Source organism: Zonotrichia leucophrys, chromosome 7 (assembly GCF_028769735.1).
Source record: "Zonotrichia leucophrys gambelii isolate GWCS_2022_RI chromosome 7, RI_Zleu_2.0, whole genome shotgun sequence".
Lineage (NCBI taxonomy): Eukaryota > Metazoa > Chordata > Aves > Passeriformes > Passerellidae > Zonotrichia > Zonotrichia leucophrys.
In genome coordinates, this window is record NC_088177.1 from 18711198 (window position 1) to 18734578 (window position 23381).

Here is a 23381-nt window from a genome sequence, read left to right on the forward strand (position 1 = left end):
CAATTAGTGTTTAATTACCAAAACAATTTCATTTGTTGTCATAGCTCTCTGAGGTTTTGTAGAATGTGTGCCAGGAGAGCACCATAAAGTCATTCTGACTTAAAAGTAAGGCTTCATACCTTTCTTAATCTTACAACTCCCTGTTTTCTTCCTTAATGCTTTCTTGCAGACAGAGAACGAGAACGCCAGAGAGTATCTGTGGAATCAAGCCCAAAGACTGTGAATGGAGTAGAACAGCACGAGCCCCTTCAGTCGCCAGTTCAACTCCAGTGTAACCCAGGCAGGCCAAAGTCAAAATCTTCCTCAGTTAAATCACCCAGTGTGTCAACCCAACCTGAAACAAAGACAGATGATTCAGTCAAAAAAAGAGGTAAATTTGGTTTCTGGTTCCTGTGTTCTGAGGTCAAAAAGAGCAGAGGCCTCCAGGAAAAAACCTCTGCATTCACAAAAGTTAAAAAGAGACGTGTTGGAAAGTACAAGCAGAATTATTTTAAAAAGGAATTAATTTATGCTCTATTTAACATATTAAACTGAATAATTTTAATTAATAATGCCTTTCTAATATTTATTTGATTTGGGGGATGCATTTCAGCAAACATGTTTAGAACTGAAGAGCACTAGGGAGGGACTATGAAAAAGTTGGATTTATGGACTTCAGTAGAATACCCACTTCATTCTAGTCTGGGCAAATAATATGTTGAACTATTTCTGGTGCCTCATTCAGAAAAACTAAAACCAGCTTTCTGACTACTGTGCAATTTTTGTTTTCTATTTTAGGGCCAAACATTGAAAAGTCTGTAAAAGACTTGCAGCGTTGCACTGTTTCTCTAACCAGATATCGTGTGATGATCAAAGAGGAAGTGGATAATTCAGTCAAGAAGATCAAAGCTGCTTTTGCAGAATTACACAGCTGGTAGGTAAATCAGCTGCAGGGATCCATCAGCTCCACATGGAAAAGGGACTAATTAAGTGACTGGTATTAGTGGGGATGGGTCACTTACACCCTCTTTGTTTGCAGCATTTGGTTTCATTAAAAAAAAACCATGGTGCCATTTAAGCAATGACGTTCCTCACCAACCAGGAAGTAATATATGCATATATTGTGTACATACATAAAGTTCTTTGAAAAAAACTTGGATTTTTTTTACTCCTTAATTATCCATCTTGACCTAATTATTTTGTATCAGATTCAGTGGCAGCATATATGAGCAAATGAAAGCTGTTCTAAATATCCTGTCTGGGATTTTCTGAAGTCTCTTTTTACCTTCTTTAAATCTCTTCTTTCTGTACTGCATCTTTGATCTTACTTCCTTTGGCAGACAGTCCTTTACTGTCTCTTCATGTCCCATCATCTTTGCTTCTTTTCCTACCATTGTTCTCTTAACTTTCCCTCATAGTTTCTTCTAAGTTTCCCATCCATCATTTAATTTCCAATTTGCATCTCTAATTCATTCTTTTTCCTCATTTTTTATGTCTTTAATCTAAAAAAAATTATAATAATTTATTATAATTTTGATTACTGCTGATCTTTAGCATGTATACGTACACCCTTTGAAAACTTATAGCAGAAATAATTGCTGTAGTAGCAAGTTGCATATTTGATATATTCTTGTCATAGAAAAATATTTCCTGCTTTGAGTTTCACTCAGCCTTGGTTAAGCACAGATGTCATATAAAACCTGTGTATTAGACAGTGTTGGAATAAAAAGAAGAAATCATGTTAAAATGTACAATACTTGGTTACAAATCAGAGAAGAGTAAAAAACCTCTCCCCTTTAATTCAATCACAGTATTTCTCAGTATTTTCATGAGCATATCTTATAGAAGAGCAGTAGTATTGGCAGAAGTTTGTTAACATTGGACTTCAGTGGTGTATTCATTGTCTTCAAAGATGCATCTAAAATAACTTTAAGGCCATTGGGGCTCCACTTCTCTATGGGCAGAAAATCCAGGTGCTGCTGAGCTGATTTTGGGGAAGATTCTGGTTCACTGAGCCCCCAGTGTACTTTACTGTATAGCAGGGAGAGCTGTGTTTCTGTTTCTCCAGTGAATGTGAGCTGTGATCACCCGTTGTACTAAACTCAGTAATGTCAGGATTGTTCTGGAGCCATTACAGTGATTTTTGCTGATGAACTTCCATGTAGTAACAAGATTGTTGGGATAGAAAAATTGAGTGGAGTTCATCAGCTCCTTGCACCTTTTTTTGGTCATTCTCAGAGGGGACCTTTTCTCTGAGAAAACTATAGTTGGATCTCATTTGCTAAGTAGTTCACACTCACTTTTTTATTTTTGGTAGGAGTGTTAAAAATATCTTATGTCACATGTCTCACCTTGGCTGCTGGCAGTCACAAGCAATTCCGTCTTTAAGCAATTGTCACTCTGATCACAGAACAGACTTATAATTCTGTCATGATCTAAAAGTGCAAGAAGGTAGTAAGTTCAGAACTGAAATTCTTCATTTTTCATGTATTCATATTGTAGTTTGAAAAGCAGTAAAACATATTGCCTAATACTGAAATACCCCAAAAGAGTTTGTAAATGCAAGTACTTAAAATTATTAAAATAGCCTGGAAAACTTTTCAATAGGCTTAATTTTATTTTGCCTCCTACCAGCTTCAGTGCCTAAATTATTGAAGTGGAGTCTGCTGGAAGCTCTAGAATCTAACAGATCTGTGGTCTGAATATTTGTGCCTCAGCATAACATTGCAGTGAGGACAGTACAATGTCAGGAGATGTTTATGGAAATCTCAGTACTGGCTATGTTGCTTTTGGCAGCTCGTAAGTCTAACATTTAGCTTTTTCTTCAAATGAATGAAGTAGATTTTTTGTTTAAATAGTGAACTGCCTGACTTAACACCTTCTTTGCTAAAATTAATGAGTTTTCTGATATTTCTTATGATCTTGTGGCCTAAACTTTGAGGAAGATGGGCACAGCTGTTTTAATGGCTTGTTTCCAAAAACTCCCTGACAACTGCTGTAGATTTAGTGGATTTGGGTAGAAATCACCTGAACCAGTGATACATACAGCCTCAGACCTCATACAAGGATCACACTGTACTCCTGAGCTGCAGGGTTTAGTGTGTGTTTTTTACATGGGAGTTTCCTTGCTCCATAATTGAACAAAACATCCCCAGTGCTAGCAGGAGGGTAAGGTTTTAAGTGAGCATATTTATTGCTCTCCTTTGGCGTGGACTTTCACTGTGGCGCAGTCAACATGTCATGAGAAAAATTAAGGAATTCAGCTAAACTGTGTCTCCCAGAATCCTATGGAATAACCAAAGCAAGGGCATGATGTCAGGTCTCCATTGTGATCGTGATTCCAAAGGTTTTTCCAAGTTTCTCTCCCAGTTCCTGCTGAAGTGTGGGCTGCTTGAGATGGACAGCAGATACAGCCGCCACCAAGTGCTGCCTGTGTACAGAACTGCCAGGAACACTGGAATGAGCTCAGTACTGTAACCCCTTCCTGTTACACACAGCTGGCACCACCTAAGGGGTTTTAGTGAAGCTAAATGAAGTCAGAAGCTTTTATCTTGCATTGCAGCTGAATGCTGAAACACATACTAATTTGTCTCTTTTGGGTTTATTTTTCTTCCTTTGATAACAGTATATAAGACTGCTTTTGTGTCCTTTTGTGCTGTCAAGGTCAGAATCAAAACTGCATTGCGAGAGTCAGTAATATTTTTGACTTTCTGATAATCTGTTTTGGTTTTTAAAATCTTTCCTTATTTTACCAATCACAGACAGAATGAAGAATGCAAAGATAATATCATGTGTCTTCCTTCTACTTTCAGACAGTAAATGAAACCATTATTATGGAGTTAAATGAATAGCACATGTGGCCTAAGATGTCCTGAAAGCTTCAGCAGACACATTCACAAGAACTTCTCCTTTTAACAGCAGAAACTATTGAGTGATAGCTGCCAGTGAAAATCCATGTTTCTCTCTTGCTGATTTTTCACAGCTTGAGCTAGCCAATAGGAAGTTACTCCTGAACATGTAATATGCTGCTATTTAAAAAGTCACCTATCTGGCAAGATAGTGCATATCCTCCCACAATCTGAAAACCAGTGCTAAGGAGCAGATGTGCCGTGAACTCCTGTAAAAGCTTGGGGGAAAATGTAATGCTTACTTCAGTTCTGACTTTGTAGTAAAATGGGGCAAATAACAATCCCAGAAAGATGTTTATTTTAAAACATTGCATTGGGCTCACTTCCTCTTTCTTAAAGAACCTCACTGAAGTTTCTGGTAACTGCAGTTATTCTCTGTGTGCTCAGAAGAAGTGATAACAGCTTGCATTTATTGAGTTCTTTTCATGCAGAAGACTCTATAGCATTTTACAAGCCATGGGCTGGACCAAGCAGGGCACTTAGCCCCGCAAGAAGTCTTTTGCAGTCTCATGTGGATTGTGCTCCTGCTGTGATCCAGCACTCTGGTCACCCCTGCTCTTGCTGGGCTTTCTGTGGCATTGCTTTCCCAAGGTTGTGAGAGCACTTGGCAAAGTGTGCTGAAGGACAGTGTTCCTCAGGCTCACATGGACCTGAAAGTTGGGAGAGAAATTTTCTTGATATTAGCTCTTGATCCAGTATTTGTCCTCGTTGCAATTAGCTTTGCTGTATGGTTTTCAGGAACACCTTGGTGTCAGTGAGAACATGAGGTGCTTCCCCTACTACTTTGATATAAAATATATCAGAGCGTAGCCATGTCCCTCATGGTAGTGTAGAGCACAGAAAAGAAGGCTGCCAAATAGTCCTTAACTTGCAGGGGAAGGTTAAAAAAGCTAAATGAACTCTCCTCTCAGTAGAGTGCACTTGAGACATTTTTTGCCAAGCTTAAAACCTGCATGCATTATCTGTGTTCTCACTTCTTTTCCACCAAGGGACTGAATAACCATCTTGGGGATAAAAGGACAGCCCCAGGAAATCTGAGTGAAATGTGTAGAGCACAAAAGGAGCCACAGTTCCCCATAACACCTCTTGCCAGAAAATAATTTTCACATATTGGGCATTCGTACAGTCATATGGAAAACTAAAAGGGAACATCTGCTGCTTGCCCATATGGTCTGCTGCCAGCCACAAATGGTCTATAGAAAACAGTAAGAACCAGGTTTAATTGTGCTGCATGCAGAACTGAACCACATAAATACAAGCTTCTCTTCTCTTTTGTATATATTGATATGTCCAGTGCTGTGTAGAGAGCATGAAAATCAACACAACTGAGTTTTTGGACTGAAGAAAAAGTAGTTGAAAGCTTTACTACAGGCTAGATAAAAAAATGATTCTGACATAGTGCTGGGAAAATGGAGTTTGGCAATACTGACAGTTTAAAAATAAAATAGATTCAGGGTAACAATTAGAAAACATGTACTGTGTGTTTGGGGAAAATTAAGAAGTTTTCATATTGTTTTCTAACTTAAAGCGGAGGAGTGGTTGAATGGGGGAAGAAGTAATCTAAAAGAACAGAATTATCTCTGTACTTACATAGTTGTGTCTGTGCTGACTCAGTGTGGGGTAGGGAGCAGTGGTGCCAGTGCTCAGTTGCAGAACAGTGAGAACACTGTTGCCCCTTTCTGATACCCCTACTTGGCAAACTGTAAAGATAATGGTCTTGTGTCACCCCTAGCCCAGAATCAGTGGCACCAGATGAGAGCTGCCTGTTTGTGCTGTGGTTGTTTGGAGATGGGCAGATGGCTGGAAAGGCCAGGACTGGTATTGCTTTACGCTGAACAGAGTTCTGTGCTGTTTTTCTCTCCATTTCCAGGCAAGTCTTCTGAGGTTTCTGTCTGTCTGACAGCCAGCAAAAGGTAGTCCTTTTGCTTCTTAAGTCCAGGTCAAACCCTCTTGCAGTTTGTTGTGATGTTTGTTCGCCCATCAGTCACATGATCTAGTCCTTAACCTTGTCAGCACAGAGAAGATAAAAATAATCACCTTGTGTTCCGGTTTCCTTGGCCCCGCTGGGTTTTCAGGTACTTCCAAAGATAAGTGCTTTGACCAAGGCCCTGCTGCCTGGGTGGTCTGGGAGAACCTGATCCAACAGCTCTGGCCCCAGGCTGGGTACCTGCCTGGAGAGCTGCAGCCCCGGGAGAGGGGCTTGTGTTGGCGCTCTTCTCACGACCTCCAGCAGCCTGGGATCACCCTTGCTGTGCATTAGTGGAGAGAACAGACAGAGTTCTTGGAGCTGGGGGGAGTTATGTTTCAATGAGATACCTTCTGACCCCTTTGTCTTTTACAATTACTTACTTCATCACAGTATTTTTTAACAAGTTTGTGAAGCTGGATGAAAGAGGTGAGCTTCAAAGGTGGATTACATTGTTTCTTAGCTGTTGTCTCTATTTCATGGTGCTGTGTCTGCCCTCTTCCCTCCCAGTCATTCATAGGCGTGTTTGTCATCCTCAGTAAAACAGCATACACAAGTTTTGAGGCTGTGAGGTACGCTCTTGATTTTGTACATGTCATTTTGTACGTGTAATAGGTGACTGTCTCCTTTCTGATCTCACAGTTGTCAGACTAATAAGAAATCTAGCTTACTAAACACAAAAAGAGAATAATTATCTTGAAAAATTTCAACTGACATTGCACCAAAAAGCCAGACCTTCCTTTGAGGCAACTTTCCAATGTGTTTTTGAGAAAGTGAATTATTTTCTGTAGCAGGAGCTCAACAACTGTCTTCTCCTTGCTGAAGTGTGTTTAGGTTAAAATATTTAACCAGTAAGGTATTCAGATACCTCAGGAATCAGGTCAGAACTGAAACTCAAATCAGAAATCAATACTTTACAAGTTTGTGTAAAAATGTGCGGGATGCTAACAAGCCATGGTGCAGCTCATACTAAAACTCCCAAATTGTGAGACGATGCCTTCATTTCTAAATAACTAAAATTCAGAAATGTTCTTTCAGGAAAAGGTTTTCCATGTCAGTTTTTAGCTTAAAAAGGCTTTTGTGATGAGGCAATAATTTTCTAATTGTTTGTAAAAAGATCTAAAAAGAAAATTACAAATAGGCGTTTAATTATGGTACATTTACCAGATCACACTGTGCTGGCTGGCTGCTAGGGAGAACAGGATTAGCGAAGGTAGATAAAAAATTACACAAAATGAACTTGAATAACTAAAAGCCTTTGGGCATTTTCAGTTCTACTAGATTGTGCTCTGTAGAGGGAAGAATTTCAGTGAAATTGATTTATGCTGTCTTTTGTTTATATTCTTATTGTCAGACTGTACTAGTGATCAGAATGAAAATTCATGTAATCTGGTTTGCTGTGCAGTCATTGTGCATATGCTGATATGGTAATCAAATAACCTTCAAGCAGTGTGAACATTTACATAATATTGAGCTAATACTGGAAGAATATAATCTACTGAAACATTGCAAAATATGTAATGTACCAGCTTTTCCTACAAGGTATTTTCTACAATAGATATCTCCTATTACTATGAAGAAAACTAGAAGTATCATTTCTCCAATTACAAAATAGCATGGCTAGTCAGTAATCCTGTAACACTTATAATCACCTAGTACCGGTAATTGGGCTTTATATTTACATTCTCATCACATCATTCTAGCTCTTTGTGCCAGAAGTTTGACAGGGACAGTTCTAGTTTTTGGATTGACGTGCAGAATTCTTTTGTGAAATACACAATTGGATTAGAGATTCTTATCAGTTGTCTTTTCACACTGCCTGTGGGTCAAATATGTTCATGCTATAAGGGAAATATGTGCAATAAAAAAGCATGATACTTAAAGGAGAGCTTATCAGGACCATCTCATGAATTTGCATGTAACCTCAGCTCAAATACCTCAGAGACAGTAACAGTGCTAACATCCTCAATCTTGCTTGGGCTTGTCAGCAGCTTGTCAATCAGCACAGCTTCAAGGAGCTGCTGGGGTCTGTTCCAAGGCGTTGACAGAGCAACATCACTGGAGTATGTTGTATTTTTGTTGATGCATAAACTGTCAGGCTCAAACAGTGTCTCACTAATCTAACTCCCTTCCTCGTGAAAAAGGGTTCAAATTGTACCTCAGTGTTCAGCAGCTCTCCAGCTGAACCAGCCCCCAGAGGATGCCCAGGAAAAATGGCTCTTCCCCCTTCTGGATGAAGAGCCCTGCTGCAATTATTCCAGATACCAGAGCTGACACTGTGTTCCTCAGTCTCCAGAAGAACAGTCATTCTCAAACTGGTCACAAAGCTGGTTCAGGGGGAGTAAAGCTTATTAAACATCCCAAGGAGAAAATGGGCATTTTGAGGGGTTTTAGAGGGTTATGAAAGGACTCATTTGAATTATGCTGAAGAGTAATCTCTATGCCATGCAGCTCTGACTTACCTTTGAGAGCTGTGTCAGCATTTCTGCCTCCATGTCAGCTTGGCCTTTTTATTTCCCCATCTCTTCAGGCACAATAGGTTTGTCATAATGCCTAGAAGAGGCAGAAGGAAAGAGAAGACTCTGGTCATCTGGAAACCTTATGATTCTCATCAGTAAAACTATAAATTAGCCTGTCTGGCAATCTGAAGCAGCTTTTCTTAATAGGCACTAATAACTTTAATCATTTTAGTGGAATTTGGGGGTATTGCAGCTGGCTGAAAATATCTTTTCTTTAGCACTGTGCAAATACTAGATTTCATGCTGTAAACTAGAGGAAGATTATTTTGTTTACTAATGTCAGAACAAATTCAGAATTCTGAGTACAAAACTGTGAAATGAGGCAGCTGTCAGCATGATTTGCCCCTATCATTGCTGTGCCCAGCAGCTCATTGTAGTTTGGCATTTGCAGCTCTTTTGCCATTGTACACTAGTGTGAACCCTGCCAGCCTCTGTAAGGCCAAGGCATGAGTACTGTTCATTTGACCAGGAATAGGGCACTTCTGGTTTTGCCTTCAAAATCCATTCAGCAGAATGATTCCTAGAGAGCTGCTGTCTCTCCTGCTGCATCTCGTAGCTCTACAGCACACGCTCTGGCTGTGTCTCATTTGCATGCCCTCTGTATTAAGCCTCTGCTTTGCCCTCAACAAAATTGTCTCCTTCCTGAGTCCCAGTTCAAAATTTCACCTGGATATGAAACTCAAAAGTGCTAAATCCTGTGCTCCAAACTGCAGATACTCACCTGTGGTGAACAGTGATATGGTGCTGATCCTGAAAACGTGAGGGGTAAGAAATGGAAGAATCAGTCCTTTTAGGAGACAGGTGTGGTGAAAGGAGCAGAAAAGGAGGAGATAGTAATGTTACTCTTGTCTTTCTATATCATTAGTCCTAGAGTCATAGAGATAAGGCTCACTTGATTCAGATCTGTCTTGAATCTGATTGGTGAAGGGAGGAATTGAGTCCCAGTGTTTGGTCTACTGCAGCAGGGGACTGATGATTAGGGCATGGATTCAGGTACATTCAAAGTAAGAAGTGGTTCTGAGTTGTGTGTTTGTCACCAAATAGTATGTGGAAATATGTTCAGGTGTTGATATTGATATTCAGGGTAAGGAGAAGGCATGGCTTCAGCCATGCCTTTCAGATTTTTAGTGCTCAGAGTAATCAGAAAAAATTGACAGGATTATGAACTCTTCAGAACATCAGCTAAAATAGTATGTTCATGGTTTTAATCCCAGTTCCAAACAGCTATAGAAAACCCAAGAGAAACAACCTAACTGGAAAGGAAGGAATTAGCAGAATCTTTTCCCTCAGGTGTCTTTAGATCTGAAATGCATTCTGTTTCTTGCTCTGCTAGAGCTCAAATCTGATCATACCTGATTGTGCAGAAAGTTCCTGTAGCAGTCAGTATCCAGTTCTCCCCAGCACACCAATGGCTGCAGGCTGTGCACTGGAATGTACCAACTTGATACAACATTTTAGTGCCAAATGACACTAGGAAGCATTAAAAGAAAATGCTTTCCTGGGAGGTATTGCTGTGCTGAGCTTCAAGCAGGTCTCAATAATGCTTTTGCTGTGGTCTAATCACAGTCACTGTATTAAAGCTGAGTACAGTATTTATTCCAGAAAATGCATTAAAAATGTTTGAACTCCCGAGGAGCTGTTCAGTTTGACTGTCGGACCTTCATATGAAAACAGTGTGGGATACTAGCAGGAATGAGAGACAAGATGTGATCCATTGATTTTTTCCACACTGTTCTTGTCCTTTCTCCTTCTATATGTTAGCATTAAGATTTCTCTTTGTATTTGTCTTTTGTCTTTTTCTTTTTCCCCCAGGCCAGGGTTTTTTTCCAGTTTTCTGTCTGTTGTTTTCATTTGTTTATAACTTTGATAAATTCTTGTTGGAGGCAGTTTTGCATTTTCTGTTGCTGGTTGGCCTACGACATTTCTAAAGAAACATTAACTTTCCCCATATATGACACATGGCAGTTTATGGTTTCCAAGCTGAGAAATGTGGTTGTATGCTTCCAGATGAAAATTAATGTTCCTTTCCTTTAGCCAAGAGAGAGAGCATGTCCTCTGCTGATGTAAATTAGTACAGCTGCATTGTCTTCAGGGAAGGAAAACCTTTTCAAGATCTGTCTGTTAAAGAAACTTAGTTTCTTACATCGACAAAAGCACCAAACGGTTTCTCTGTTGTATTAGTCTTTAATTTTTTCCAGTTTTAGTTTTTAACTAGAAAGAAAGTACTCAGGTGATTGTTCTTTAAATTTATCAGTCCTGTCCTCTACTGCTACATACAAATGCTTTCCTAAAATGTTCATCAGAGATCAAAATGAAACATTAGGAGTGGAAAATTGTCTAGGAACAGGTAAGATTTAACTATAAAATATGATAAATAGAGGAACTGCTATGGCCTTGTTTTCATTCTAGTATTAAAAGTGGTTTTATTTGGCATCAGAATAAAAAGTTAGGGGCCACGAGTTTACTAAGGAGCTGTTGTTGGAATGCAGAGAGGACAGTCCTGGAACGAGCTGCACTAAAACACTCTTCTGATAAGCTCTGCTGTTGTGACCTTGTTCCTTGAGTGTTTTCCAGACAAAAGTTTGTTTATATAACCTGTGTAGTGCACTAGGGAGACACTTCAATAACAGAGACAGAAAAAGTAAAAATCTTTAATTTTTTATTTTTTTTTTTATTTAAGAGAAAGTAGTAAAGATAACTAGATTCTCTTTGGGGAGGATAGAAATAGGTAACTTACAAGACTCGTTTCAGCCACCTGTTGTGAAAGTCAAGGAAGCTTATGAAACCATGTAGTTACAAAAGCTAATTGAAAATAGATTAATTCTGATAAGCTATGACTATTTAGATTAGCAAGCTGGAGTCATCACCTGCTTATTTGGCATTCAAGCTTAATGCTTGTGCCTGGAGAGTGTTGAGTGCCAACTGGAACAATTGTGTCCTTCCATTGTCACTACCTCTTAACTGATTTGCTCTACCGTAAAAAAACCCTGCTGTTTTATTTCCTCTGGTGGATAGGTCACACTAAATTGATCTGGCAGGCTAAAACAATCATTTTAGTCTTGTTTCTGTGTATGAAACAAAAATAAATGTGTTACACTGAGTTTGTGTTGGCTGGCTGCAATCTTTGCCATCAGCCAACCTCTTCTGTCCCTGTTGTTGGCTACTGGGAGGCAGTGTAAAGGTTTCCTCCTCTCCAGGGGGCATGGTAGACTGGGAAAACTCAAGGACAGAAGACTGCAGAGCTTCTGTTGCAAACCTCCTGTGTGAGGTTGGTTGGAAGATTTCAAGGAAGGATGAATGGCACTTGAACATGTTGTAGCTGGTGAATGTTTGGTTGTCAGCTGTGTGTTTGCCATGTGTTCCCCACACTGCCTGCTCACCAGTCTTTCCCTGCTTTAGTTAAGCACCTGTGAATATTTCTCTAAGTTTCTGTCTCTCTTTACGGCCCACTGAACTCTGCAGGGTCTTCCCGTTCTTGCTAAGGATGTTCTAGACAAATGTTTTGGTTTTAAGTTTTCTATACCATCTTCCTTCAGTAGAAGCTTGTTCACATGTAGCTCAGTGTCTTCACTGGGTCCAGAAACTAATGTCTAATGTCTGATTTTACTAATGGGGTTGAGAGCCCCACTCTTCCCTTGAGTACGTGCCTAGATCCACTCCTGCTGTCCGACCTACTTTTTGCAATTTCCCCCTCAGCTGCTTGAATTTACTCACTTGTGCAAACACAAACACTAACATTGGTGGTGTTTATTAAATGTGAACTTAACTTTAAGAATAACCTAGTGAGAGGAAAACAGAATTGCACACCAGAGCACTGTCCCCTGGAGGGCATTCTGCAGAAACATTATTCCCCTGGACAGTGTCACTGTGTTCATAATGGGACCAGCTTAGCACATGTCCTGTCTTCTCTCAGCAGACCTACCTGATCAGTTGCACTCTGACAGCTTATAGGCACTGTCAGGGATTGCACACCAGGCATTTTTAAAAGGAGAGGGACACAATTCTTTTAGGAAGGCCAGGTAAAAGTGGAAAAACTCCTTCCCAGTCCTGGAGGGAATAGGGGGCAAGGAAGCTGACTTCTATTATGGAGATAGTTCAATGCTTGTTTACATCATAAACAACTTTCTTGTTTACCCTGATATATTTTGCAAAAATATCTCTAAGCTAGAAAAGGAACTCATTCCAGCCATCTTTAATTTTTTCATGCTTAGTTTTATGCTGACACCTAAGCTGTATTAATCTGGGTAGCAGCAATGGTCTATCTGGCTTAATTAGGAAACACTGTTTAGTCATTTGAGGATTGCTGTGCTGAATGAGACTGATTTCCACATCTGTGCAGATATGTGGGAAGGCCAGTGAGATGTTTGTGTAAAGCAGCACTCACTCATTATCACTCATTTTTTGTAGCTGGCTTGCCTAGGTATTTCTTCAGCTTCAATTTTTTAAGTCTTACTCATTTCAAAACTGCCCATTATTAATGCCTGAAGTCTGTATAGTTATAGCTTTTGATTTTGATGGAGTTCTAGCATGAATTAAATAATTTTTTTTCTTTTTTTTTTCTTTTTTAGCATCGTAGACAAAGAAGTGTCATTAATGGCAGAAATTGATAAAGTTAAAGAAGAAGCCAGTAAGTAAAAAAAAAAAAAATACACAGGGAAATTTTGTAATACTGTTGAAACAGTTGTTTTGTTTGGCAGAAAATAACATTATCCATTAATTTGGTTAGCAGCATTCCATCATCTTTCACTCTATATGTGTAGTCAAATAAGGCTTTGATGTGCTAGGGTAGTTTCTATGAGGATTGTGCATCAAAATTTCAGTATTATGAAATTAAGGTAAACCAAAAGGTGATACGGAGTTAGATTTATATTACTTACTCCTTCTGCTTACATATCAGAGCTTTTTGACCACTCTTTTTTTTTCTCTCATTTCTGTGGCTATTCAATTACTTTATTTCCATTTATCAATCACTTTTCGCTTGCTTATATTACCTACATAAGTTAGAATACTGGAATTAGGGAGTAGGTTATTGTGCTGCCTTGCATAGCTTTAAGGGATAGTGATCAAACTTATAAATTAGAATTTTTTTTAAAAATCAAAAAACAGATCTTTACTGCAGTCTGTTTTCTTAATAATCTGTGGGAGTCAATCTGATTCCAGGCTTTTATGTTGTCTTTGGTTTTTGCATTTTTATGTATATATTTTCTGGTAGCAGAGGGGGGGAAGCAAGATGAGCCTTGTATTAGGATGCCACAATGTCTGTCTCAGGGTCCCTCCAAGATACAATGTTTGTATTTACCTCCAGAAAATACAGGAGGACGTGGTTCAGTAGAGAATGCTAAGCAAGAAATTGAAGAGTAACCAAAGCTTTATTAGAATGATACTTTTCCTGGCAGATGAAAATGTCCTCCATAGGAATGCATACAATCCTTTTATTGATTTGTGAATTTAAGGTCCTTCCAAGCAGGGTCACAAATACATTTAACATTCTTGAATGCTTCATCTGCATTTAGAACTCACTTAGTTTACAGAAGTATAACAATTGAAATTTGTTGAAAAAAATGCTCTAAATTCTCTGTTGCTGTCCAAGTCTCTTGCAGCTGTATATGTGTAGAAACTAGAAGGTAGAAAGTTACAATGGCAGAGATTTGCAAAGTTTGTTGTTTTAATTTTATTTGCTAATTTGCTGGGAAGAACTTGAAAGAGATGTGAATTTGAAGCTTTGTGTTATTCTGGGAAGGACTTGTGGAGGAATATATATCTGCAGTTTTTGGTTACCTTTGGTTACCAGATACCAGGTAGCCATAATCAGCTACAGAACATGCACTCATTCCCAGAAACACCAATGGCAGCATTCCCACTGATCAGCAGACACAGTTTTAAGCCCTAACTGCACAAACAAATCCACATTTTGGAAATCACTGTCCATGGCTGACGGTTTTATTGGGCCCCTTCATTGATCTTGTCCAGTTATGGGAATTTTTGCAGAAAGTAAAGCTAATTCCTACCTACCAGCACACAGAGTGCTGCATTTGCACGTGGTTTGTTCTGTGTCCATTTCCCTGCCAGCTCCACACATGGCAGCTGATGGCCCAGTACCTGCATCCAGCAGTGTGGTTTCTGCTGCCTCTCAAGGCTGCTCTAGGCTGTAAAGTGCCTTCAGAAACTTAGGCAAAAAGTTGTTACAGGACTGTAACATGCTCTTTGCTGCACTCAAGGACTGTTTTACAGTGGGTGATCTTATTCTTGCTGTAAACACTAGGAAAAAATCCAAATATGGTAATTTCAGGGTTTTTTTAAAACATGGGTATTTGGCTGGCATCTCATGGAAAAGAATGCCAGTATGAGATGAGATCATATGGTCTGGGTAGTCACTTTAGCAAAGAGAGGATATTGATCTTGGTGAGGAACAGTATTAGCATTACCTAGAATAAGCAGTAAAGCAGAACTATTGGACAAGGTAAGCACCTGGTGAACTGTTCATTTAATGTGGTAAAATTTTCCCACTCTTGTAGACCATATTGTAAAAAAATGAAATAGAAAAGATCAGCTGGAAAGATAGCAGCAGTTCTTGGCATAAGTAATAATGTAGGCACAGATTTACCAGCAGGGCTAAAGGAGGTGTAGCCACCCTCTGCCTTCCCTGCCACGTGTGACACACACTCCTCTACAATTGCACAGTTTGTTTGCTCCCACATACTGTACAGGTGCAGCTGTGTCTCCCTGTGCCTGCTGGACCATGTTGTACTCAGTGAAACATTGGAACAGGTTTCCCAGAGGAGAGGAGATCCTCATCCCTTGAAGCATTCAAGGTCAAGCTCTGAGCAACCCCATCTATTGAAGATGTCCTTGCTGATGCCAGGGGGTTGGACTAGAGACCTTTAAAGGTCACTTCTGGCCCAAACTATTGACTTTACAATGCTTTCAAAAGAAGGTGTTATCTGATTAAACAAATTATAATGGGTTGAGGAACAAACTGTCCACGAAATACCATTATTTCTCACCTTTAAAAACTGCATTAGAAAGTATAGGCTAGTTACATGACTTGTCAAGTGTGCTGTGGAAATTTGTGGACAAAAGAAGGCAAAGAAGCTAAAATTTCTACTGCTGTAATGGAGTCTGTGTCCTTAGGATAATTTACATTAAGTACCTGACTGTATGTGTAAGTTCAAGACAAAAGACTATGATTCTTACTGGTTTACATTTAGATGATGTTTCCTCTCTCCCATAAGTACTGATTCTGTCATCCAATTAATCACTTGTTGCTTTTTCTCTGAGTCACCATTTTGGTAATAGTTCGCATATATTTCCACCAAAATTATAATGTCATATTATCTTGTGTACAACTAGACCATTGCTTCATGGTTTATGATTCATCTTTCCCTATAAGAATACAACTAGTCACCCCTTGCTTGCATAGAATATACAAGACAGGCAGTAATGAATATTTAGTATTTTTTTCATAAAGACTGTTTGCCTTCAATGCTGCTTTGCTGTTGAAATGGCAAATACATATATTCTATATGCGAAAGCAAAATTGTGATGCAAATGACTTTAACATAAACTGTATATGAACAGGTTTATTTCAGAGGAAGTGAAATTCCCCTCTGTAAATCAAATATAGCATGTCTTCAGAAACAGGCTGGTGACTCAATGTAATGCTTCTTTCAATGTCTCTGGAAGGCTCCCTGTTTTTATGCTTCAAAATAAAACACTAGAAAACTCAAAACAGCACGTCTTTGCCCCTGTTCATCTGAATGTTAGAGGATAGTTTTAACTTTGATTTTCTGACAACTATCCTGTTTTCAGATCTTCTTCAAAATCAGGCAGTTCAGTGTAATCAACTTAATCTGTGCTAGTATCACATTGGAAGTCCAGTTGAAGTCAATGGTCCATGTATTTGTCTCACATGGGATGTACCATCTTAAGGCCCAAAGACTAATAAATTACAGAGCAGTTTACCTTCCTAGCATTAATGACTGACTGTTGGTATTTGGCAGTGGAAATCCTGACTGCTCGGCAGAAGAAAGCAGAGGAGCTGAAGAGACTGGCAGACCTAGCCAGTCAGATGGCTGAAGCACAACTCTCTGAACTCAGGGCTGAAATTAAGGTCAGGCATTCACTTCTGCTTGGGTGTTTTAGCCACTTGCAGAAATGCCAAGGAAGAGTTGTCACATTAACATGCCCAGGCTGTTTATTCCTGCTATTGGATGAGGGGTAAATAGCTTTCCATAGGGAAAGTGTAGCTTCTTAAAGCATTGTAACACCTCTGAGCAGTGTGCAGATGCTATCAGAGAAGTGTAAGCTATCCCCTCCTAAGTGTAGCAGTGGGGAGTTTTGTTGTTTGTGTATCATTTAGACTCAGCAAGTAAACCTGATAGCGTCAGTAATCAAACATACATTCTCTGCTGAAATGAAGTTCTACTTCCCAGGTGTGGGAGTGATCCACCCATCACTGGGCTGGGAGATGTAATTTGGTGAGGATGGGAAAATACTTGGTTCTGCACAGAGATCTTGTGAACAAGGCAGGGTCAAGAATTATTCAGCCTTAAGGTGAACTTAAGTATGGATTGGTTCTTTTATCATCCATACAGTCTTTTGCTCAGAATGTGAATCGCTGTTAACATGTCTGTTTTTGCAGCACTTTGTGAGTGAGCGGAAATATGATGAAGAGCTGGGCAGGTCTGCCCGATTTTCCTGTGATACAGAGCAGCTGAAGACCCAGATTCAGCTCTGTGGAGAAAGTAAGTGCTGATGATCCCTCTGACTGAGTTTCTCAGAGTATATTTGTTCAGCAGAGCTGACAGCACATGTGCTGCCAGTGTGTGAGTGTGCAGCAAGCCCGCTATGAGTGGTGTCTCTGGATGCAGCAGGACTGCTGAACCCACACAAGTCAGCAGTTTGCAACATGTTAGATTCACTGTGCCTGGGCTGCACGCTCCATCTGCAGGTGCACAGTGCCATCTTTGTCAGAGATGTCTAGGTATTAGTCAGATCAGTTGGAGTTTTCAATCTAAACAGGATCCCAACTCTAGGGAATAAACTAATTCAGTAATTTATAAATAAATAGTAAATTGGAAGCTTCTGTGTGTGAGCATAATGTCATAAGACCAATTCAGATCTCTCCTGCTAAGAGGTAACTCCCCAGCTTTTTAACAGTATTCACTGGGTTTTTCAGGAGCCATCTAGAGTCCCAAATCATAGAATCATTAAGGTTGGACTGATCCCACCTTGCTACAACCTCCTTTTAGGTACTTGTAGAGAGCAGTGAGGTCTCCCCTCAGCCTCTTTTTCTCCAGGCTTCTCTTTCTAAATCATCTGCCCTTCTGCTTGGAAATTCAGGTTCACATTTTTTCCTTCAAGTATCATGTCCCTGTTGCAAAATAGGAGCCTATTTCTTGTCTCTGTCATGCTTTTTTCCCCCTAAAACAAAGTAAATTATATAAGGCTTTGCCCAGTACATTACCATGTCCTTTGTTATTCCATTCAGGAGAAAACTGGTAAAACAATACTGAACAAGTGCATCTTGGTAGAAGGAAAATAATGAATGTTTTCAAGTAGTTCCTGAAAGTAGAAAACAGAGAAAGTACTACACAGTCTGCCAATACAAGCTTCTGATTGCACAGCTAAAGAACTGACTGCTTGGAGGCATAACCAGTTTAACTCATTAGACCGTAAGAATTGCTTTTGCAGAACACTTTGAAGTTCCATCTAACCCCACATCCTGTCTCTCAGTGAAACCAACCCAGGATGTTTCACAGGAAGACATAAACTTCCCAGTAATGCATCTAATTGTTTACAGTCACCTCATAGATCCTAATAGCCTGAAGCATAAGAGATTGAAAATTCCATAAAGATTATCCTGACTAATAATACCACAGCTGCTATTGATACAACCATAGACTATGTTTTAAAACTCACTGAACTACTTTCCTGAATAACTTGCAGCTGCAGTTAATTCTGCAAGTTAATTATTTATACCTCATTTCAGTAAAGCATTACATAAGCATAGTTTGATGCAAGCCTGTTTAAATCAGGTCAGTGAAGTCAGAAAAGCAGCTATTATCAGGGGAGCAGCGTCATCCTAGAAATGACTGATAGTGCACTGAGTGTCTGAAGAACTTTGCTCATACCTGCCCTCAGTGACCTTAGATGAGCAATTTGTGATGACTGGTGTTTTTGACAAGAGCTTTTCAGTACAAAAGACGTTTCTCTTAGCATCAACTCTCAATGAGACCCATACCCTGTTAGAAGCTGCAAATACTCCTCAAACAAGAGATTATACAAAGGCTGTAGCTGAGAACAGCCACTCTTAAGGGCTTTAACAAAAGCAATAACCAAACCTACAGAACTTGTGCAAAGGAAGGAATGTTCTAGCATGAAGAGATCATAGACAGCATATACTCAAAATGAAGGACAGGAAGAAACAAAAATAATTGGATTGACATATATCAGAACACCTAGTATCCTTTCCTTGTACATCTTTTTTGTTAAAAATAGATTTTTATTATGAGCATCTGGATTTTTATATGGGCTTCCATGTGCAGCAGTCTGTTTTAGATGAGAGAGAATTAATAGAATTCAGGGGTGGTTGGCCTCACTGAATTCAGGAGAGAAAATTCAGTTCAATGTGCAGATCATTGCATTATTTTTCTGAAGAGGACACCTAGTGGGAGAAGTAGCTGTTGGTGTAAGTGAATAAGATCCTCAGAAAACCTAACAGATGATGCTTAGTTACTAAAATGATTCCTCATCTTATTTCTCTGTACTAGAAGGGAAAAAATAGAAATACCTCTTAGATAAAAACAACAGGTGTCTCTCTGGAGTGAGCCTCAAATTTGTCATCTGTACCAGAAAGAACCAGAAAAATTCCATAATCAGAAAAGTCAGGAGAGCAAATTAAGATCAAGAACTTCATTAGCCTCAGAATCCTCTTCAAGACTGCTTGGGGGCCATTTCACAAAGGCAGCTTGAAGAAATGCAGAGAGGAATCAAGGATATTTTGGGCGCATTTCATATCCAAACATGACAGTGCTTAGTAAATTAGGCAATCTCAAAAAACTGAGAAGTAGAGAGTAGAAATATACTGAGATGCTCAGTAGTGGTTCCTGATGGTGCAGACTGCTGTTGTCTGCATAAAAGGGGTTAGTGCATTGCATTCAGTTCCAGTTTTTTTATAGATACCCATGATACAGAAGAATCTTTTTTACCCATTTCCTTTAGAGAGGAATAAGTCAAGTTCTCTTGGATGGCAAAAGCCTGGCCTTCTGCCAGGCTTCTTCCAGTTGTAGTGCAGTGCCACCACAGTGGCTCTTTTATCTCCTGAAATGCTTTGCAATGAGGCAGACTTAGAGTTGTAGAACACTATAGCCTGACTCCAGCCAAGTTACTTCAATGGTTAGCTTAAGTTAGCTTACTTCATTACTCAAAGTGAGACTGAAACAGTGCTTCCAAAATTAACTGTAAGCAGGGTAAGAATACAGCCTTCTGTTTAGATGGTGATCATGTAACCGATAACACATAATCCCTTTTTTTTACAGTTTCTCACCCAAAGAACAACTATTCCTCAAGAACACCATGTAGTTTACTGCTGTCTTCAGTGACCTCACATGCAACAACTGGCAAGCAAAATACGCACAACCGAAAGTCCTCTAGTAATGCCAAGAACTCTGATAATAAAACAGCCAGCAGTAAAGTACAAAGTCATCCTTCTTCCAATCCTACAGAATCTTCCTCTCAAGGAGTCCCAACAAATAAGCAGGTAACATGTCAAATCAGCCATGAACTGAACTAAATTACTTCAAAACTTTCAGAAAAATACAGCATTGAAAGTTGTTAATACAAAATCAAATAGAGGTTGGTGGTCTATATTCAATTAATAATTTTTGAAGATAGTAAGCATATATTTTCCAGCTTCATTTTGAAGTTAGTGTGAACATACAAAGTAGAAATAGCATATGAGTAAAGACAAGACAGCTGTCTGTTTAGAAGTATCTAGTGGCAGTAACAGAGTGAAAAAGAAAACCCCTTCATTTTAGTTAAGTGGTATGGAGGAGAAACATGTAGTCCTTGACAAATTATTACATACACTTTGAAAGCAGAATCTTTGCTTAAATGCCAGGCTTAAAAGCATATTATTTCAGAAGCTCTATAATACAGGTTATAGTATTCTGCTATATTAGTAGTATTATTTTATAAATATAGGATTCATATATGAATTATATTTTGTTGTAATAGTTCTTAGGTAAAGCTGCTGTTAAAGTTGGTCTGAACTTCGTCCTAGTAGGGATTTTAGGCTCAAGTAAATGCCTGGAGAGAAATGTAAGACAGTGCATAATGTCAGAGCATGTATGGAATCACCTGGCCTGTCAGGCATGCAAATAAGAGTAATTCAGCCACTTCCCACTAAGAATCAAAGCATCCTCTGAGCAAAAATATCACAATGGACGTGTCTTCCAGAATGAGGATTCTTCACTTGACTTCAGTGTACATGTGGCATGTCTGTTCTTCCTGCAGTCATACTGCAGTACTTGTACAATGCTTTACTAGGAAAGCAATAGTGATTATTTTGGAAAAAGTCAGTATTAAGTTCTTCAGTACTTCTTAACTGCTCAGAGAATCCCAGAGTATCCTGAGTCCCACTCCTGGCCCTGCACAAGACACCCCAAGAATCCCACCATGTGCCTCAGCATTGTCCAACCACTTCCTGAGCTCTGTCAGGGTTGATGCTGTGACCCCTTTCCTGGAGAGCCTGTTCCAGTGCACAACCATCCTCTGGGTAAAGAACTTCTCCCTGATACACAACCTAAACCTCCCCTTACCCAGCTTCAGGCCATTCCCTCTGGTCCTGTCACTGGTCACTATGGAGCAGAGATCTGTGCCTGTCCCTCCTCTTTCCCTCACAGGAAGCTGTGACTGCAGTGAGGTCTCCTCCAGGCTGAGCAGACCAAGTGACCTCAGCCACTCCTCACACGGCTTCTCCTCAAGGCCCTTCACCACCTTCCTGACTCTCCTTTGGACACTCTCTAATAGTTTCATGTCTTTCCTATATCATGGCACCCAGAATTGCCCCCAGCACTTGAGATGAGGCTGCCCCAGTGCAGAGCAGAGCAGGACAATCCCCTCCCTTGCCCAGCTGGAGATGCTGTGCCTGGTGACCCCCAGGACACGCTTGGCCCTCCTGGCTGCCAAGGCATTTCTGATTCATATTTAACTTCTCTTGACCAGAACCTGCAGATCCCTTTTCTCAACAGCTGCTGTTGAGATGTCTAGAATTTCATCCCCTTTTCTGTATTCTCTTGAATCATGGCAGATTTTAATTTGGCATCAGTGACGAGCCTGCCATCTGTATCTCCAGGCTACTCAGATGTAGTGGGGTACTCATAGTTCTGATTATAGGTATTATAAAGAGACTCTGGTAACAACTAAAACTTTTTAGTGTTCTCCCTCTCCTGTTCCCTCCTAACAGCAACACTGTTAATTTTGACTGCAGTGTTTCTTGGCTTGTTGGAAGGATTCAGACAACCTAACAGTTATCTGATTTCTTTCTGGGTAGAATGGGCCTTCTAGCCAGAGACGGAGATTCAACTCACAGCACCAAAACATGCGGCTCAATGGATCTCATAAGTCACAAGGTGCCAGTAATGAGGCAGATCAAAATACCAAGAGTGGTTCCAGGCCTGAACACAGAAGACAGCAGCATAACAGCTTTCGATCTAAAAATAAAGGAGCTCTGAAAAATCAAGAGCAGTCTACAACTGCAAGGACCACAGAGAATGCGACGCATTCGGAGAAGTCCCGACGGAAGCACCACACACCGGACACCGCAGAGCACAGGCCTTTCCAAGGCAGCGCTGGCAGGGCGTCACAATGCAATTTATGTCCTGCAAGGATGGAGGTCTCTGCTGATGCCACTGTTCTTTCAGTGCCAGCTGTGACTTTGGTAGCTTAAAATGTCACAGTGATGGCAGGCAGAGAAATTCAATCTCTTCATTTTAGTTTGTTGCTCGGAAAGCTTGTTGGTGAAGAAAATAAGTCAGAACGTAGTCTTTTAAATCTTTTGCTGCTTAAAACTTGTTGGTATCTTTATTACTACTAATTATCAAAATTAAATCATACTTTCAAGGCTTTCCCCAATATGTTCGCATTTATTTTGTCATGACTGTACAGAATCTTACCAAAGCAGCATTTACTTCTTAGAAAAATTAAATCTAGATTGGAAAGATAAATTAAATTCATAATAGCAAAAACATGTTGTAGATATGTGGTTATACCAGTCAACCTTATTATTTCATAGAACAGCCCATGTTAGAAGGATCCCAGGAAGTCTGTATGCTATGGTCTGCAGTGAAATCAAATAATCTTGTAGAATTTTTCAGCAAATCTCTATACACTTCTTTCTTTCTGTACGTGTATACATGTACATGCATGCACACTGTATACACACAGAGTATTGTTCTATACAAGAAGAGTTGAAAAAGCAGTTAATTTGATTTTAGCTTATTATTCCATAATCTGAGATCTTTAAATTCAAGTATAAATTGTATTAAATGTATTACATATTGGTATTTTTCATGGACAAACTATTTTTATGAGGCTGAGGAAATATGCTCATTTAAGTTTGGAATGTATATAGTAATGGCTATTCAGATGCACAGCCCTGTTCTCCATCCTTATCAGCCACTTTTCTATGACTAGTTGGATTTATTTTTTGCATATGAAAAGTTGCAGGTCTTCTAGACTTGAATTCAAATTATTTTTCTATATTTTTGCTGTAGGAACCATCTGTCCATAACAAGAGCTATGACTAATAAATTACTTAGTCTTTATGTTCTGATTCTGTATTTCAGAAAACCTGTTTCTTCCAAATAATTAAAATCTTCTTTCTAAAATACTCTGTTGTTTGCTGCTTTGCAGTTCCTAACCTGTGCTCTTACTCAAATTGTATTTGCGTAGTGGAAGTGGTATCCATGGGAGGCTTTCAGCTGAGTTTGGACTGGACTAAGGCTT

The 23381-nt window shown here is 39.6% G+C and overlaps 1 protein-coding gene across 5 annotated transcripts in view; it reads left to right on the forward strand.

Annotated features, from left to right (window-relative positions):
* SPATS2L (spermatogenesis associated serine rich 2 like) overlaps positions 1–22508 on the forward strand; it is a 75282-nt gene extending 52774 nt beyond the window's left edge. For all 5 annotated transcript variants that reach the window (XM_064717761.1, XM_064717758.1, XM_064717759.1 and 2 more), the window contains 7 exons: positions 170–370; positions 778–913; positions 12941–12999; positions 16373–16482; positions 17014–17116; positions 19913–20133; positions 21928–22508. In XM_064717761.1, the coding sequence (XP_064573831.1) occupies positions 170–370; positions 778–913; positions 12941–12999; positions 16373–16482; positions 17014–17116; positions 19913–20133; positions 21928–22323 (1226 nt within the window). In that variant the 3' untranslated portion in view covers positions 22324–22508. The remainder of the gene's footprint in view (positions 1–169; positions 371–777; positions 914–12940; positions 13000–16372; positions 16483–17013; positions 17117–19912; positions 20134–21927) is intronic.
* The last annotated feature ends 873 nt before the right edge of the window (positions 22509–23381 follow it).